Source organism: Corylus avellana, chromosome ca3 (genome assembly GCF_901000735.1).
Source record: "Corylus avellana chromosome ca3, CavTom2PMs-1.0".
NCBI classification, from domain to species: domain Eukaryota; kingdom Viridiplantae; phylum Streptophyta; class Magnoliopsida; order Fagales; family Betulaceae; genus Corylus; species Corylus avellana.
Window position 1 is genome coordinate 380,008 of NC_081543.1, and position 19,621 is coordinate 399,628.

The 19,621-nt window shown below is 36.5% G+C and overlaps 3 protein-coding genes across 10 annotated transcripts; 2 read left to right on the forward strand and 1 right to left on the reverse strand.

Moving 5' to 3' along the window:
* The first annotated feature begins 4,899 nt into the window (after positions 1–4,899).
* On the forward strand, positions 4,900–7,417 carry LOC132175243 (sialyltransferase-like protein 2). Of its 8 annotated transcripts, none has more exons than XR_009439409.1 (5): positions 4,900–4,980; positions 5,068–5,098; positions 5,311–5,445; positions 5,573–6,433; positions 6,981–7,417. XR_009439409.1 is itself a non-coding variant. In XM_059587116.1 (4 exons), exons 1-4 carry the CDS (start codon positions 4,920–4,922, stop codon positions 7,174–7,176), a joined length of 441 nt encoding a protein of 146 aa, XP_059443099.1. In that variant the 5' UTR covers positions 4,914–4,919; the 3' UTR covers positions 7,177–7,417. The 8 variants fall into 8 exon arrangements, 1 of the variants encoding a protein (XP_059443099.1); XR_009439411.1 differs by having other exon boundaries at positions 6,324–6,433; XR_009439410.1 differs by having other exon boundaries at positions 5,372–5,445; positions 6,324–6,433.
* A 625-nt stretch (positions 7,418–8,042) lies between these two features.
* On the forward strand, positions 8,043–9,529 carry LOC132174890 (uncharacterized). The gene has a single exon (XM_059586625.1). It carries the CDS (start codon positions 8,376–8,378, stop codon positions 9,330–9,332), a length of 957 nt encoding a protein of 318 aa, XP_059442608.1. The 5' UTR covers positions 8,043–8,375; the 3' UTR covers positions 9,333–9,529.
* A 2,517-nt stretch (positions 9,530–12,046) lies between these two features.
* LOC132174648 (long chain base biosynthesis protein 2a) lies at positions 12,047–17,728 on the reverse strand. Its single transcript, XM_059586285.1, has 12 exons — positions 17,394–17,728; positions 17,230–17,295; positions 16,694–16,782; positions 16,286–16,431; positions 16,091–16,215; positions 15,916–16,009; positions 15,630–15,793; positions 15,047–15,208; positions 13,640–13,766; positions 13,377–13,543; positions 13,094–13,201; positions 12,047–12,377 (listed from the first exon to the last, which is right to left on the reverse strand). The coding sequence occupies exons 1-12, from the start codon at positions 17,517–17,519 to the stop codon at positions 12,282–12,284; spliced, it is 1,470 nt and encodes a 489-aa protein (XP_059442268.1). The 5' UTR covers positions 17,520–17,728; the 3' UTR covers positions 12,047–12,281.
* Positions 17,729–19,621: the final 1,893 nt, after the last annotated feature.

Here is a 19,621-nt window from a genome sequence, read left to right on the forward strand (position 1 = left end):
GAAAAGAAGGGGCTTGCTAACGAGGTACACACCATTAATTCTAATCAAACACTTTTCTTGTTCAATTTCTTAAGGTCATTACTTTTTCCAACCGCTATTGATTTAAGCATCAGAATAACTCATCCCTGGATCCCGATGGGACACTTTGCATTAATCATCCCTTTTTTCTGTAAGCTCTTTTTATTCGGTTTTTTCAAGATTTAGTGCGTAACTGACATATTTTTGGTTGTTAAATAAAGTAAAATTTCATAACCAAGACATTTTTTCACCCCACACATAAAGGCTGTTCAGCACACACATAGGGTAGATTAATTTTCCTTTTTTACACAATCATGTCGGGTGTCTCTGTCAATTTGGAGGTTTGCCACACGAGCAATATTATCCCTGGAGAGTTGATAATCAATTGATTTATCATGACAAAACATACATGATACATCAAAGTCTTTAGTTGGATTACAGCTAGCTATTTACAACCCCAATATTATCTTTTGTTAATTGTCGATTCGCCATTCTCTCTTCGGTGAAGAGCATGCATGGTACATCAATCTATATGTCTATTTTTTTGTCACCATCTCATGCTAATATGCCATCGTTTGGAAAGCTACATGCATGTTGACTGCCCGACATCCATGTATGGTCATTTTGCAATTTATTTGGCCCCGACTACTACTACTCCTTCTTAATGACTAAGAAATCCGAGCATCATCCACGATTGGAGAATCTCTTCTATTATCTCATATAGTCTTGTAACTATCTCGGCTTTAACAATTTGAAAAGCTCGCAAAATTAATAAAAGTGCAAACTTCCCCTTGTTCCCACCTTCCCCATATATAGCGGGAATGATTCATCTCCAACTATCCCGGCATGAATATTGTTAGAGATATTATATCACTTACTATTATTTTTTCACAAATTGACATGTCAATTTATGTGACATTTACCATGTTTGTAGCTAGAATTATTCATTTAATTAATATTCTAAGCATTTCTCAAAATGCTCTCTCTCTCTCTCTCTAAAGAGTGAATATAATATAAGTAGAGCTCTAAATATCTGACATTAATTATGTATACCAACCCATTAGACGTTAATGAAAAGGTTACTTCAATACTAATCATATAAACAATCAGCAATATTAGGTGCTAATGATAAGTCATTTGGATTTATATCACAGGATTAATTATTTATGTTTCATTGAACGTACATTTTATTCTCTCTGCGCTTATGGCGCTTTTTGGTCTGATTCTAAGGTCACGGACTGTCAAAGGTGCAATCAAATTATTGAGAGTGATTTAATTGATTGATTAAACATGTTTTACAATAATACAATTATAGCCCTCGATTGAGCAAGTTTTAATAATTAAGAAACATTAATTAAATTTCCTCTTAAATGACATCAACAGCATCACACAATAATTGTCGTTAAAGGGATCGAGTCTTACTGGAAGTTCTATAGTTTTTAATACAAATTAATAATGTCAGTCACTAAACAATTAATTAAATTTACCTGTCAAAATTTATTGCTTAATTTTGTTCACCCATAAACATTTTTCAAAGAGAGCTTGCAATTGGTTAATTTCTCTTTAATTAATTGTAAGATTTGTTAAACTATGACTATGCATGTATATATACTTCCAGTATTTGAAGGAAAAATCAGAATAGTAGTAGAATGATCGATACTTCCATAATTATCACTTATTGATGATGCTTCCATATTGCGTAAAGGGCTAGCTAACTACTACAAGTCATTTTGGAGTCATTGAAATCCAAGTGAATATTGAACCAATTGCATTATTACTTGAATATTAAGGCATGCAGGCACCCCTCTTGAAGCAATTTCAATTCCAAGGAAAATGACTTCAGAAATATCCATAGCATCTTTCTTTTCTTTACTTCAATTCGTTTACAAATTTCTGTTCTTTTTAATTATTATTATTATTATAATAATAATAATATAGGGTGTCTTTCCTTTTTAGTTTCTCTGTACCATGCAACGTACGTGATGCATGGTCGTATCCATCCGAATTTAGAAAGGAGAAGGAAAATTTGAAGAATGTTAATAAATTCCACAGAAATTAATTAAAATTGACCAAAAAAATATATAAATATAATTAAGCCTATAGCCTCCGTCCTCCTTCCCGGAAACATCGTCAGAAAGACGACAGAAAAACACGTCTGAGGTAAATGTTTGTGGCTGTTTGGATTAAGCTTTACACTAAAAAACAATGAAGAAGAAATTGTTAAGTAACAAGTGATATGAATTAAAAGCTAAGGACGTAGCTAGGGATTATGATATTGATATATCCATTGTATCGTCCCATGTAGAGAGGGACCATATTCTCTTGGGCACGATGGTTGGGTTGGGACGGTGCGTGTTACGTTTGAGGCCAGTGGGGCCGTACGTGGTCCGGGCGATGAAGGGTCGTCCAAAGACCGCATATATGGGAGGGTCCCCGCCGAAGCTCATTGAATTGCCTTGTCCCTTTTGGTCATGTCGACTGGAGAGCTAGAGATATATAGAGGGAGAAGCTGGTGACACTGATTTTTTATGCTTCTGTCCTTATCTCTTTGCACCTAAAGCATGGGCTGTCCCCAAAATACACTTGGGGGGGGGGGGGGACTTTAAATATTGGTCTCACTCACATCACTTGTTTTTATTTATACCTTTTACTAAAACACACATAAAATCAGGATGTACATGGGAGAATTTGTGAATTTTACCTTTTCCAATCATTAATATATAAAAGGTATATGGTCATTACTCTCTTTTGGCTAGTTGGGATGCAAACATCTGCCTAGCTACTTTAACGGAAAAATTGGCGGATATATACCGTACGGTATGTTGTGATCCAAACCTTTGGCAGTCTTTTTTTATAAGTCGGTTTTTAAAAGTGAGTTTTACCTAAGGTTTGCATCATAGTACTTACGAATTTAGTGAACTGCTACAATGCTCACCAAATGTTTTAAAAAAAAGAAGGTATTTTTTATTGAATCATTATCACTCATTGAGCTCAATAAAGAAAGAATAAATAGAAAGTGAGATGTAAGTGTTTTGAAAAGGTTTGAAACTAAAATAGAAAAATGTTAATTTTTTTAGCAAAAACAGAGAGAAAATTTGTTAAGCAGGACGTGAATACTCTCACTCTCTTTTCCCTCATTTGTTTGCAATAAATGATAAACTTACAACTATTCTACAACTTTCTAATATATGTTAGCATGTAATTAGTAGATGTTAAAATTTGTTTTACTTACTATGTAAGTGTCACACATGTTAACACGTATTAACAAATTGTATGAGTTATAATGTATATATAGTTATAACTTATAGGTGTAGTATAGTAACTTTTTGTTTTTTAAACTCTATTTTGAAAGGTGTCTTCCTAGCCAAAAATAAAATAAAAAATAAAAAAGGAGCCGATTTAATAATATATATACTCTTTAACTTTTTAATTTTTGGAGGTGAGCCTTAAATAACCATTATCTCATACGTTCATCTAGATTTTGGCGATAGATTTATTTATTTCTTTTAGTGTCGTGTCAATCTAATCATCAAAAATTACCCTTAAGGACAAGTAGAACTTTATGCTAGGTCGTGAAATATATTGTAAGCCACAGAAACATGAACTGTATGCCCGCACGTGTCCAACTTGCCCACTTGACCATCTATGCTCCATGTCTATAAGTTTTGAAGTTTAAGACAAAAATTATAAGTAATATATTTTTTATATTTAAAAATTCATTAAATAATATTTATTTAAATTTTATATTATCCTCTCTCTTTTTTCCTTTCTTTCTTTAAATGTTTTGTTATAGTTTTACTAATAAAGTTTTTATTTGAATCTAGATCTCTTACATACATAAAAATGAAGGCCAAAATACAAAATTATCACAAAGAGAGAATACATATATTATAAGCTGCAAAGTGCCAAAACTCCAACGCGTGAAGAGAAGAGACAAATTAAAGGGAAATGCTTGGTGTTTTTTTAGTGTTCTATCAACTGTGATGTGACTTTTAAAATTATCGTTGAATTTGAGATTATCATTATTAAGTTTTAATCTATTGGTGATTTTAAAAGTCATATCATAATTGAGAGAACACTAGAAAAACACCAAGCATTTCTCCAAATTAAATGCCCTCACAATTTTCATTCAATAATATTTAGGGCCTTCTTCTTCTTTTAGGCCTATTTTTTTATCCTCCATTTGGGGCCTTAGGAAATGGCCCAAGTGACCAACCTTCAACCTCCACAAGTAGGCAATTTGTTCATCTTCTTCTTCTTCTTCTTCTTCTTGAGGCCCCACCCCCTTTTTTTTTTTTTTTCATTTAGGGCCTTAGGCAATGGCCTAAGTGGTCAACCTTTTGAACCAACCCTCCACAAGTAGGTATGATAGTTTGTTCATTTCTATCCATCATAATTAGAGATATTTCGGATGGCCTTAATCAAGCATGAATAGCAACAAATTAAGCAAACCTCATTTTGCTCTAAATGATTTATTTTTTAAAAAAATTTAAAAGAAAATGAGAGAGTTTTCTTTTTAATTAGGTTGAAGAAATTTCTTTAACTCAGTCGATTAAATTAACATGTATTCTTAAAGCATGTGATTCTCATTTTTAAAAAAATAAAAATAAAAATAATAAAGATGCATGTCATTTTATAAGATGATATTCATTTTTTTTTTTTTTAAATAAACTATGTCAAAAAAAAAAAAAAAAAAGCCTTGGGCCCTTGAGGCATGAGGCTGGCTGTTAACATTGTGTGAATCAACTACCCAGCCCAACAGGTATTCGTTTTGCCACTTACCAAATTTGGGCCCATAATCGTTTGCCTTGTGAATAGCTTTATGGGCTATGGCCCATTCTAATTGTTTTGTGCAAATTTGATGAATTTGCTATGTACAGACGGCAAGTATCAGCCTTCCGATGAAGATTTTGAAGCCTTGCAGACTTGCAGTATTTGCAGAGCGATTTCCAGAAGTATATGGTGAGGTTTTTGTTTTTTGGTTATAATTATTGATGAATCTATGGCATTACTTTAGGTATTAATTGATTCAAATTTTTATTATTGTAGTGCCGGGAAATGAAATGATTTTACAAATACGGTGAGCTTTGTTGTTAAAATCGTCTTCGGATTAATTGAGGGTTTGGATATGGAATCATTTCATTTGAATTTAGCTGCAAATGAGGTTATGTTGTGAGAATTATAGTAGCTTGAAGCATATAGTCAATTCAAATATCTGGTAAAATTCGAGTTTTGGGTGGTTATACTCTTTGTTGAAGTGTGTTTAGTTGATATGAAAATTTGTGAGTGTAGGAAAGAACTGCTTGGAGCGATTTTTTGTGTATTTGCTGAAACTTGAGTGCAAATGGATTAGGTTTACAAGCTGCGGGTGGTAAAGATTATTGTGAAGTCGTGATAAACTTCCCTAGCGACACCGTCCCCAAATGGGTAGGTTCTTCTCTTATATTTTCATCAGATTGGCTCCTTTGTGTTATGGTGATGCTTGCAAATTTATAAATTATGATATGGGGACAAACTTTTTTTAATATTTCTTTTTTTGAGGCTTGCTATGCAGGAAATTCCAATAAACAATCCTGTATATCTCAGATTAGGTGCATCCTTTGGCTCAGCAGAAAAAGGAACTGGGCTCAAGGCTCTTGAATTTTCTCTCTATATTTGTGAATCCATAGATATGTATGGTTTTAATGTGGATTCCAGTATTAAAGAATGGTATAAAAATTTCTTTCCAGCAGTTAGTATTTCCGATTTTATATACTTGATAATGTTTACCTGAGTAGGGAGCCTTATAATATTCTCAGGACTAGATATTTCTCTGAATCTTGACAAGGTCATACTCCTTTGCCTGGTAGAGCTTCTAGTAGTGGTCCATCCAAAATCTAATGGTGATTTTTAGTGCCATGTTAGGGAGCATGTATTTGAGAGTGTGTGTAGCATTTTTCACACCCAATACCTGTTAAGGAGGCTTGAAGTTGCAAATTCTAATTAAGAGGTCATGGAACATTGGTGGAGGTTTTTTCTTCTGTTTATGTGGTGTATTGGGTCAACAATTTTGGATCCAAGATGGCACCATCCTAGGAAAATGATGTAACCAAGCAAACAGTTATATGTTGATTACTGAATTGTAATCATGGTGATTGCTTGATATCCAGAACTAAATTTTTATATTATTTTGCAAATAAAATTTTCCTCATTGCAACTTGTATGAACACTCCATTATTCCTTCCTTCCTGATATGAGTGAAATCTTCTCATTGGTTATTATATTTTGTCATTAACTGTCTTTTTTATCTTTTTCTACTTGTTAAGGTTATCAAAATCCATTCTCCTATGCGAGCTGAACCAAATTGTGTTGTAAAATGGGTACCAAGCCGTGGCACAATTAGAGCTGCTAGAATCACATCAGAGAAATTATTGAAGTAAGTGAACTGAACTTCTATTGTCTTTTTAAATTTGAGAATACATTAGTTGAGAATAGGCTGCCATAATTGATTGGCTTTATGTTTGGTCATGAACTAGTTGTGCAACTTCTATTTTCTCTCGTAATTTTATAAACCCCTGCAATACTTGGTCCTGCAAGCTATGGCACACTATATGATGAGGCGAACATATCAACTATCAGTTAGACAACCGTGCAGACACAGCATGGCTAAGTACTTAAGGCATGTTTGTGTATTGAGAGGGTTCTGTTTGAAACGGTCTCATCAAGTAGAGAAGACTGACAACATCTAATAATCCCAACCAAATATGATATTATTAATGCTCCAGTTTATAACTTTATCTACAATGTTAGTTGAGTTCTCTTGTGCATTATTTTTTTGTCCAAGTAATTTGAAGAAGAAGAAGAGTAGATGGGGCTGATTAAGCATAATTTCAAGCCAGATTTCTATGGTTGAAAATTAAACTAATTGTATCAAACATTTGGTGAATGATATTTTTCTCCTCTTCTTTTATAATTTTCTGTAGGAGGGTTGGAGCAGGGTCTGGAGACCCATTAGCTGCATGCTCAACTATTAAGAAGATAGTTGAGAGAAAGCCAATCGCATTGTCAAACCTCAGAAAGGCTGCTGCTGACCATCAAAAATTTGTGAAGGGCACAACCATGTACCCTTTGGAGCAGAGTCTAGGACATGGGGCACTTTGCACAGTGCCAGCAAATTGATTCACACAGAGCTGACTATTGATCTGTGATTTGGTTTGTTTCCACATTAGCGACTGGACGAAGAAATGGCTGCTGACCAATCTACATTGCATTATTCTGTATATGAAAGAATTTGTTCAAGGCGATGAAGATTTTTTTTTCATGCCCCCACGTTTTATCGAAGTTTTGATATTCCCCACTCCCAGTTAGATAGCAATTTGTTCAAGTCGAGTATACGGTTGTTTTTCTTCTAATTCCGGTGGTGTCCAACCAAAAGTATGTGTAGGGGTTGGTGAGGAGACAGAAAAGAACCATATCTTGTAACAATTATATTCAGAAGGGAAAAGAAAGTAAAAAAAAAAAAAAAAAAAAACAAGGAAAGCAAAGAATTTGTCAATTGTTTTAGTTTTCATTTTTTTTTTTGTAACTTGATATCAGTTGTCAACATATCTTCCAGAGTACATAATGCTGCATTTTTGTGCCAACTTTACTTATAATAGAGAACCAGGATCCTTGAAATTCAGACAGGGAATGAGAGGGAGAATGCGGGGCTGGGTGCCCGGGGTGTGGGATTCTCCTGCTGTTCAAGGTACTGGATCCTGCACAGAAAATTCGAGCGGAATGTTGATCCATATAATGGATGAATGGGTTTATTAATCCTGATTGTGCAGTTGTTGTTCTTTTGTAGGTCACCAGATAGAACTAGAAGTGGTGTACGTGAAATAACCTGAAATAAAATCCATCAAAAACTCTCTTGATCTTTAGTTGACCTGTGACCCACAAGAAGAAAAGTCAAGAAGACTTAACGGAGGAATAAGTAGAGTCGCTTTTAGAAGCATTCCCTCGACTCCTCTCAATCAGTCATCCCGATAGAGAGAGAGAAAGGCACAAGAATTCCAATCACATAACTGGAACACGCGTCAGACTCCCAAGAGCCACAGCACATACAGTCCCACACTCACTCTCCCCCCCCTCTCTCTCTCTCTATCTCTCTCTCTGTCTCGCCGAAACACGTCCTCAGAAACCCTTGCATCTTCTTTTTCTCGAGCTTTCTCTCTCTCTGGATGTATATGCAGAGCGCATTTATCTCTATGTACAAACACACATACCCAAGCCCTAGAGGGAGAGTCTACTGGCGTTAGAGAGATAGACAGTGTCGGTGGTGGAACCGAATCTCTCTTTCTCTCTCTCTCTCTCTCGAACTCTGTGTGTATCCACAAATGCCCGAGATACAGCCGTCAGTAGAGAATCAGCTAAACGGCGTCGGAGCTGTGGCCGTGGTTTCTTCCGAGGCCTTCGGATCGAAGCGCCAGCGGAGGCCCAGTGTCCGTTTGGGCGACATCGGTGGCGACCAGCCGTACGAGTCGCACGTGCGGAGGAGCACCACCACCGCAGGCACCACCAACAACAACAGCAACAAGCAGTGGAAACTGACGATGAAGGACCCAAACAACAACAACAACTCCAGTATTGGCTCAGGTAAAGCCTCTAAGATTCGACCTTTGTTTCGTTTGAGCTCTGCTGAAACCCTAGACGGTGAGGACAAAGAGGGAAACTTAGATAGTGTTGCAATTGGGAGCTGGAAGGTAAAGGATTCTAAGAAGAGAGCCTCCGCGCCTAAAAGGGTTCGATCCAATTGGGTTTCCAGGGTTGATGATGGTGGTGGTGGTGTTGTTGTTGGTGGTGAAGGGGATGACAAATATAGCGGCGGTGAGGATATCGATGATGGCTATCGAGATTTTGATGCCGAAAACTCGGAAAGTCCATCGAAAGAGCATAGCCCGATTCATTCCCTTGAGAATATGGGTGTGGACTTGGATGGGCATGGAAATGAGAGAGAGCTGATTTATAGAAGACCCATTAGGGGTAGGGGAGTGGTTTCCGAGGGCCCCCATGATGGGGTGGAGTTATCAGGGCCGTCAGATACGGATTGGAAGTGTGGGACGAGTGGTGGTGATAGGCATGGGAATGGGAGTGGAAGAGAAGATGCGGTGAGGATTTGGCTCAACGGCTTAGGGTTAGGTCGGTATGCGCCGGTGTTCGAAATTCACGAGGTTGACGATGAGGTTTTGCCCATGTTGACATTAGAGGATCTCAAGGATATGGGAATCAATGCGGTCGGGTCTAGAAGAAAAATGTATTGCGCAATTCAAAAGCTTGGAAAGGGGTTTTCCTGAGTTTCTTTTTCTTTCTGCGTGTGTGTATTGGGGTGAATGTAGGAAAATTCTCAGCCATGGCAATGTAAGATTACATCTGAACCATTTCAAGCCTTTTAGCTTCTTTCCTCTTGACTCTTGAGAGATAGTATGATTAGGTTGTTTAGTGTTTCTTGTTTGCACTATCAGCCTTTTTAATCAAGTGCAATTTTCTGGTATCTATTGCCTTGCCTTTTTAATCAAGTGCATTGTTCTGGTATATATATTGCCTTGTTGATTTTGTCTTAGAAGTGCTGGCCATTATTCATATGTGTGAGACAGAATGTGGAAAAAAAATATCCATTGCCAATTGGTTTTGAGAAGAACAAAAGCAATAAATTGTCATGACTTGGGGTTGCACTCACAATATGCATGCACATCCCAAAAAGACTAATAATTTCTGAGACTCCCTTAGAATCATTGCATATATAGTCCACTTACATGTTATATACACCAAATGTGGATTTAACACGTACACATGTTATGCCTTCACAATTCACATAATCCATGGTATCACAATATCTACTATTCAAATTCTTAACGTCTTCATTGATGTTCTCGTTGAGCGATCAATGAGCTGCAGTATTCCTGGTCACTAGGTTTTAGTAGGCTGGCTCTCCTGTGCTCCTGTTCAAATGGTTTACTATGTTGATTTTGATACCATTTGTCCTGATCTAGGGGCGCACTAGTTTCTGCTATCCAGTTTTAGCTATTACACTCTGGATGTGGGATGTGGTAATTCTAGATTTCCTTGTGGCCAAGGTTTTAATGCAGTGCTCCTATGCTACATGGTTTTACTATGTTGGTTTTGATGCTATTTCTTATAATTTGGAACATCTTAGCTATATCTGTGCATACCCCAAAATGGAGTCGCAACTATTGAGACTCCCCTAGAATTCCTGAATTCCTGAATTCCTTATAGAGCTTAGATTCACAAAGAACACATCCAATATGGGACTTATATGCACATAAAATATGAAGACAATTTAGAACACCTTTTTTTATCTTCTTTCCTCTTTCTCTCAGAGAATGAGATTTTTTATGAAATTGATTTATGCAAATTTATAAAATCTATCCTTTATTAACTATATTGTATTTCATTTTCAGTTAATAATCCTGGATTTTAAGCTGTTTCTCTATCATTTTATAGCTCTTTTGGCCCTTTGGTGATGAACATTTTGAACTTTAAAAAATTGTTGAGTAGTTGCAAATGAGAAAAGATATACTGTGTATTGCTTAAAAGATAGTCTTGGATTTTATTCTCGCCATATTTCGTAAATTTCTTGTTTCTCATGTTTCCTCGTCTTCCTTTGCAAGGCCTGCACTTTTTTAGTGCCACACGTGAAAAGCACTTACCTGCACTTATTTATGGTTTTAATTTGCATATCATGAAACTTGGGTTATTTTCTTGGTCTAGTAAGTTAGTGGTAATTGCAATTCAGTTCTCATTTTAGAAGTTGTATTTGTCTGAATTATCTTTAGAATTGGGATAGAAATTCCTAGCAATTTTGTTGTTTGAATTGTTAGCAATGCAGACAGCAAATGTAAGAGAAGGCTTACCAGTGTCAAGAAAATTTTGGGCTGCTCATATGAGTTAAAAGGTTTTAGATGGAAAAAGTTTCTTGTCATGAAGCAGTAGCGCTTTTTATTGTGTATGTGCGGAGTAAAACTTCTTTTGATTAGCACTATTTTTTATTAGATTAAAGATACACACTTCTACTCTCAAATTTCCATTTTCGCACTTTCTTAAATGACTTTTATAATTACTATTAAATTAAAATTTAATAGTAATTCATTCCAAATTTAATATGCTTTTTAAAGTCACCTAAAGGAGGGAGTGTATAGCATTTTTATTATTATTATTATGGTGGAGGCACTTAGTGAACTTATGAAAATGCTAATTTGAGAATTTGAGATTGTCATGTCGCCAAAAAAAAAAAAAACAAACAAACAAAAAACAAAAACAAATTATTAATATTACGCTATTATCTAAAAAAAAAAAAAAAAAAAAAAATCACCCTTTTTAAGGGGGTGGCCAACTACCCTCACCAAACCTTTCGGGGTTGTCACACATCTCTGGAACCCTCCAAGTAGTTACAATTACTTCCGATATCCGACCATTGACGGTTCCAACCTCCAAAACATTGTGGTTGGGGTGGCACTAACTAAGAAGTGTGCAAATTATTTTGCTAACATGGCAATGACTCATCGTTGCATAAGCTAGCCATACATAAACATACATATGGCTAGCATTACTCAATGATTAATATCATTTAATCATTGTTAGCAACGAGAAATTCTATCTATTAATTAGATGTAGATGTGTCTCAACTTCTAACTTATTTGCTACTTTTTAAGCACTTACAAACAAAGAACTATTTTATTTTATAATCAGAATTTAATTTTTATGTATATAACAAATACAAATAATGCCACTTCATTTAAATATTTTGAATAAAACACCAATATATTTATTTTGTGACATAATTTATACCCCGTTATATACAATATTTAATCTTGACCATAAAATGACTCTTTAAGTTTTCATGAGTTTGGTCATTTTGATAGGGAACGAGCCTCCACCAATGGGCCGTCAGGTCTACCGGGTCGTTGTGTCATGGTCAGACCTGAAAGGAAATATCCTCGAAATACTACAAGAACACCGTGTGAATCAATGAAAGTGGAAGATAATCAAGTGGGAAGAATTAAAGCGGTGCCTGTACATTAAATAACCAAAATTCCATCAAAAACACATATAGGAAGACACTGAGAAGACCCCCACCCCCCTCAAGGGCATACATACAAACAAGGAAGAATTTCCAGATTCTGCACGACTAAACAGCTACAACAATATAATTTACCATCAGTCCGATCAGATCTAAAGCTGCTTTAGACGCTTAACAATGTTACTCGAGCCAAACTTCAAACTCTTCAATCCACCTTGATCATGCCCTTTTCCTGCTGCTGCTTCTTTGGCTCCGCAGGGAAGTATTTAATACCCACCATGTCACCCACTCGACTAATTACCTGCCCCCAGAGAAAACGAGAGAGAGAAAACAACATTATTGCTAATTAAGTGCATAGAATCCTTGAACAGTTATAATTAAGTGCATACAAAGAGCAGACTTGAGCAAACAGAACTTCAAACAGCATGCTCAAGATATTCTAATATCCTTTCATATGCATTAGCATACTCTTTCCCCTCCATCCCTTTCTAAATTATTGCCTTCCTTCTGGGCATTTGTCCTTTCCAGTAATAAATATTATAGCACACTTCTTTCTTTATTTTACAACACCAACATGAACTCGACATTCAATAAATATCTTGGACAAAATTTCAAAGCACAGGAGCCAAATATAACCATATAAGATCCCTTTCATCAAATTATTAAGACTTTTAAAACAATCCTTACTGCTACTCAAGTAATACCTCCAAAGCCTTGATCCTGACATTGGGGGTCCAGCTACACAATTGTTTCCACCATAGTTACTCTATTTGACCAATTCAATCAAAAACCAACTCATCTTCCCCGCACACCAAAAACTAAGTATACATGTCCAGCTACACAATTTTTAGTCATTGCTTCTAATTCGACCAAAATTTTATTTTTTAGATGCAGTGCGCTTTAGATAGGTTTATCAGTTTCTGGGGGAAAAAAAACTTCTGGGGAGTAGGGACATGGTCAAAAGGAATATAAAATTTAAACTAAGGAAATGAATTTCATACACAGATAGAAATTTACCTCTAAGGATTGGAGAAGGTCTTCCTTGGTGTGCGAGGCCGATATGCAAATGCGTGCCCTGGCCAACAGTAAAGGGGTAGCTGGAAAGGCAACTGTCACAACAGCCACCTGTGATGCATAACATTTATAAGCAGCCGTAAAAAACAAAAGAATGCAATACAAATGTACAGAAGGGCGAAGGAAAAAAAAAAAAATCAGTGTATAGAAAATCCTCTGTGTTACAAACTTTATTAATGAATGAGTTTGGTTATGATAGCTATGCAAATATTAGAAAGAAACTCACATTCTGATTGAGACATTCTCGGGAAAATGCAGGGATTTTTGCTGGATTGTAAAGCATTATAGGCATTACAGGAGAATCATTATCTCCAAGAACCTCAAAGCCCATCTTCTGCAGCTCAGATCTGAAAAAATTGCTGTTTTCACGTATTCGTGCAAGTTTCTGAGCCCCTACATTACAGAAAAGGCAGTTCAAATCATAAGTAATTGAATGAGAAGTCTAAACTTGAAGTCCACCAATGAAAATACAAAGAATCAAATGCACACCTCTACTAGTACCATCCTCTCCAAGAAGAACCTTTATGGCAGATATGATTTGCTGTGCAGCTGGAGGTGATATGGATGTTGCATACAAATGAGCAGGACATGTATACTTAAGATATTGTATAAGCTCCTGAAAAATGACCCAAAAAAAAAAAAAAATTACTACAAATAATATGCCTCGGGTAACATCCATAACTCGCTTGATCCAATCAGTACAAGGTTTAAAGATGTTAACCATGAGAAGAAACACGAAAAGATAAAAGCTGAGAAGTTGTAGTCCAACATGTCCAACATATAGTTATGCATGGACACACCATAACCCGGTAATTTCTTACTCGTGGGAGCAAAACCAACTCACTCTGGTAATTTCTAGCACTTCAGAGAATACTAAACAAAGCAGAGACGAATCGTCCTAAACAAATTATATCCTCAACAAGAAGCAGCCTTGTTGAACAACCTTTTTTTTTTTTTTTTTTCCTTTCAGAGGGCAGGTTTATCAACTTATCCATCAATGAACTACCAACTGGTGGGACACACACACACACACAAGATGGTATAACTTGCAATAATTTCTTTTAGGGAACAAAGGAACGTCCAAGCAGTCACTGTAACAGCTAAACTTGTATATCTAGGTGAATTGCTGATGTGAAGAATCCCTGCCATTACCTTTTTAATTCAAGATAACTTCATTTTCATTTCAGAACCTGACCCAACCACAGATAAAAATAAATATAGATAAAATTTCTTAATCCTATTTGATAAATATAATAATGAATTTGGCATAAACAATGGTAGATACTAATGAGTAGGCAGAGCACCGACCCCTTTTGGTCGGCACTTAGCCCACACTGACGGCTGAACAAAGGCGGCCAGTAGTTGGTTTTTATACTAACAGACTGACCAAGGGCATCAGTCAATGAACTGAATTGACCCCCAACAGTTGGTATAGAGTCATTTTACTGACCAACCAGCCTGACACACTGAGAGAGAAAGTGGGCCAGTGGCTGGACAAAGAGAGAGCGAGCAAGAGCTTGAGAGAGAAACGGAGAAACAAATAAAAATGAAAGAAGTCTATGTCAAATTCGGGTTAGGGTAAAAGCTAAATAGTATTAAAATTTTTGAATAAAAATAATGTATAACACTTGGTTAGTCAGGTCGGGTATGTCAAGTTTACCAAACCCCTGAACCCAACCCCCGATCCAATGGGGTTGGAATAAACCCTCCCCCACCCAACCGACCAACAGGGGTAGGGTTTCCCCGGCCGAACCCCAATAGTTCGGGTCAGCATCAATGGGTCAATCACTTTGGGCCGACTAGGTTATTACCCCTATTAATGAGGACTCCTGACATTAGACTGAATTAGTCAAAGTTGTGCCAGCAAAACCAAGGAAAGGTGTGTAAGCAACAAACCCTGGACCCAGAAATATAACCACCACATGACCCAAAAGATTTTGTAAAAGTTCCCATCATGATATCAACGTCAGCAGTGTCCACTCCCAAGAGTTCACAAACACCTCTTCCCGATTTTCCAACTGCTCCAATGCTGTGAGCCTCATCCAAGTAGACGTATGCCTATAACAAGTACAAGGAATGTTAAAGTCAGACACAACTTTTATTCATGAGAATTGTGACCTCGACATAAAAAAATAAAATAAAATAAAATAAAAAAGGTATTAGCATGTCACTAAAGAATTAAATAAATTTCAGAATGAATTGCATATCATAATTCTCATTTACTTTCCCATGAAGCCAATTGTTTCATTTCCCATCACAAGAATAAGAAAGAAAACTTCACAAAAATCCAGGTAAATACTTATAACTTAAAGGTTAAATTATTAAATTTTAGTTCTCTACAAACTTTGTCAAGCTTAAAGGTATATATTCAAAGTAATTCATCATAAATTAGAGGAAAAAATTAAAGTTTAGATTTCTACAAAGTTGAATATTAATGTTTACAGCTCAGGTGTATAAATGATACTGCCTAAAATATCACCTTATACTTTTTGCATATTGCAACAATCTCTGGAAGTTTGCAGAGTTCCCCTTCCATGCTGTATATTCCCTCCACGATAACAATAATCTTCTTCCAAGGTCTATGGGTCCTGGGTTGTCCCTCAGCAATGTGCTCCCTCAAAACTTTCTCCAAGTGTGATGGTGCTAAAAAAAAAAAAAAAAAAAAAAAATTAAGAAAAGATGACAAATAGAATCATTAAGATGAAAACACCAATATATTTATTTCCAAGGAAGTGCTCAGAAAATCAGCGCCATATAAAGCTCACTATTATGTTGGAAAACTCGAACTGTTGCTCCTGAGCCCCGAGCACCATTTACAATTGAGTTGTGGTTCAGTGAATCACTGATTATCAACCCTCCCTGTCGGATAAAAGCAGTTAACACAAGCAATCCATATATCAACCTTATACAGAGGATAATCTTAAAAGCTTGAGTTCAAACCTTTCCAATCAGGACAGGAAGAATGGCCGAGTTTGTCACATAGCCCATGCCAAAGACCACCGCAGCTGGCTTTTGGACAAATTTTGCAACGCACTCCTCCAGTTCAGTATGCAGAGTTGTAGTTCCTGATAAGAAAAGGCCTTAGTGCATACTAAGTTACATAACCAGATACACACTGCAAAGGTATTTGCATACCTCCATCCACACGAGCACTACATGTACTTGGAGAGAACCTTCTCAAAGACTCAATTACGCGGGGTGTGCAGTATTCATCTGCTGCAGCAAAGCCTAGATAGTTGTATGATCCCAAATTGAGACACCTACTTATCTTTGTGGTTCGCCTGCATGTGATGCCATCAATAGATAATTCAGAAAACACTTGCATCTTAATAAAAAGGTTCTCAAAAAATTTACTGACTCCTTCATGCATTGTATGATATCAAACTGTATTAGATGCGAAAGGCCACCCAAAAAAGGCACACAGGCCCGCGCATGCATTTGTGTGTGCATGTGTTTTTGTGTGTACCGTAAAATACAAGATGAAGCATAAACAGGTTTTAGATATAAACGTATAGGCTTCCAAACACATAGCAAAGGACTCACTTTAGTGTTTTATTGTTGTCATTAGAGTAACGCTCAACCACATCAAACCAAGCATCAGGAGCACTTGCTATTGGTCGTCCAAAACAGTCCTGTAAATTGGGGGATAGAAGGAACATAAGTCTGATATTAATCTCCTTATATAAGACCTTTATAACAATTATATTTATAAAAAACAAAAACAAATCCTTTTGAGGAGATAATACTGAGAAGGATATACTAAAGTTGTCATTAACAATGTAAGTCTACCAATTGTGTATAAAGCAAATGAAAGGAAAAACAAATCATGCAAATCTTATTAGTAACTCATTGGGAGTTAGAGCTACCCAACAAAAATTACTTATGCGATCCCCGAATTACCACTTGGATATCACCTCATTCCACCTAAATTTAGTAAACTCTAAACTTTCTAATGCGCAATCTAAATATAATCTATTTTATTCACATTAAAACAGAAACGTAAACAAACTTAATTTATATTGAAATTAGAATTTTGAACAAATTATTGAAATGAAAATAATTGAATTCAAAATACCTACCTGAATACGAAGATACAGACGCCGAATGTAGAAATCCTCGAGACCTAAACAGATCGGCGCGTACCCCTAAACAAAGAGAAAATCAACCTCACACACAATCAAATCCAAGCCTAATATTCAATTTCAGCGCGTTACAAACAGAAATTTCGAAAAGCAACGGAGACCTGAAGATTGCTAGCTTTCCACCAATCGAAGATCTTCCTGAAGAAGTCACGGAGTTGGCCGAACGCGAAGAGCAAGCCGTAGCTGAAGTACGTCGTCAACGCGGTCAAGTACGGTATCGTTATCATTTTCGCCCTCTCTTTGGATTCCAAGCTCTGCAACAATGGCTGGATCTGGAAGAGAAAGTGAGGGAGATTTTCGGAATTCCAAAAATCAGAGAGAGAGAGAGAGACAGCGTGATTCACAGCTCGAAGAGAAGATTGGACCGAACAATCCAATCCCCTCTTATTTTGATTTTTCAATTTATTTTTTTATTATTAATTTGTTTTATTTTTGACTTTTTGTGTGTTTTTCGGTTCAGATTCGATGTTCTTGGAAAGGTCAGGAGGGGAATTCGGCTCGCTATTACAAGTGGTCTGGGCCGGACTGAGACAGACCCACTTGAAAGGCCCATATAGAAAATTCCGGTTGTTTGATCTTACTGCTGACGTGACAAGTGTTCGGCCCACCTACATTGTAGTACCATGTTCCAACAACAATGTTCCATCATTTTATTCCTCACAAATTGCGTCTAATACCCAATCAAATTTCAAGAAAAAATAAAATAAAATTGCAATTAGATATTGAAAATGCTCGTTTGATTATACCATTCACTTAACCATTAGAAAAATGCTTGTAGTAAATGTCACATGGAATACCATGTTAGATTGTAAGAAAATTCAAATTAAGATACATATATATCTAATATCTTCGTCAAATCATATTGAATTGCATTCGAAATGTGTAGATTAGGCAACCTAATAACTCAGATACATATATACCTTTCTTGTTTGCCACGATAGAAATAAAAGTGCAAGATCGAGCTATGGATGAAGATATGGAAGAGGAAGGTCTAGCATGAACGATAAGTGCCAATGAGATAAGCCAAGAACGACTGCCTAGAAACCAGCTAGTTGGTCTGACTGTGGATTTAGGCAAGCCATTCCTGGCTATCAAACATGATACTTTCATCTTCATACAAGGCCTCTCTTCCCTTTCATGGGAATAATATTGCTTCATTTGCAACGTTTAACCATAGCCATATTTAGAAGTAGAGGTCTAGCATGAAAGACAAGAGCCAATCAGACTAGCCAAAGGCGACTGCCCTTAAACCAAGTAAGTGTATATATATAAAAATACCCCACTGAGGATTTAGGCAAGTCATCCTTGGCTATCAAACATGGCTCTTTCATCTTCATACTAGACTTCTCTTCCATTTTCATTTGATACAAAATGCTCCGTTGGGAGACCAATATTTATAGGCACCCAAAAGTGGAGGATTAGGTTCCATTAATAGCCGAGGAATTTAGCTTCCCTCGCCCCCCATATGTGTTTTGCCTTATCTATTGCCTCTCTTTGTTTTGAATTGCAAACATATATTCAACTATATCACCGTACGTAGCAGATTCAGATGGAATATATTCTCCCCCTATTCAAGGGGAAGGGACCAAAGCCATATGTCCATCAATCATGCATGTTGCTACCTGTTGTTTGCTGCATGGCTGAAACTTGGGAAAAGAGAGAGAGAGAGAGAGGGTCAAAAAGTGCACAACAGTACTCCATCTGTTACCACCCACGTATCATGTTGGTCAAGCCACTTGCATACAGTGGATCACTTCTTTTGACCTTCATGTCTAATCTAATTATCCGCATCTTTCCTCCATTTTATCATGTCTAAAGGTGACTCTTAATTAATTTAATTGCAGCTGAAATGTAAATGGGTTTGGAGAAGTGGTCCATTCCATGTTGTTTTGGGCACCCAATACTTGGTCAGCTTGAACCTATCCAAATCCATCCTTTTCCAGTTGCCTAGCTAGCTCGCTGACATTCGATCATATAACTTGTAAACGGGAAAAACTTAGGAGAATCAAAGTTGAATAATGAAAAAAAAAAATATCTCTGATCTGAAATTCTTTCAATGAAGTCAAGGTTTAAGGTTTGAAGATAATAGGAAACAGATGGTTTAGACTTTAGAGAGCTATTATTAACCTTTGATTTTGATCACTTTATGAGCTCGTTATATTCCAATGCTAAGAGCAGCCAATGCCGAACGCCCACCTAATGGTGCTTTTGGAGTTTTAATTACCACACAGCACAACCTTTGCTTTTGTCTGTTTGACTTCAGATTGTGTCATTTTCACATCATGTTTTCAGTAGTTGAATTTTTTCTAACACATGGCATTCAAAATTC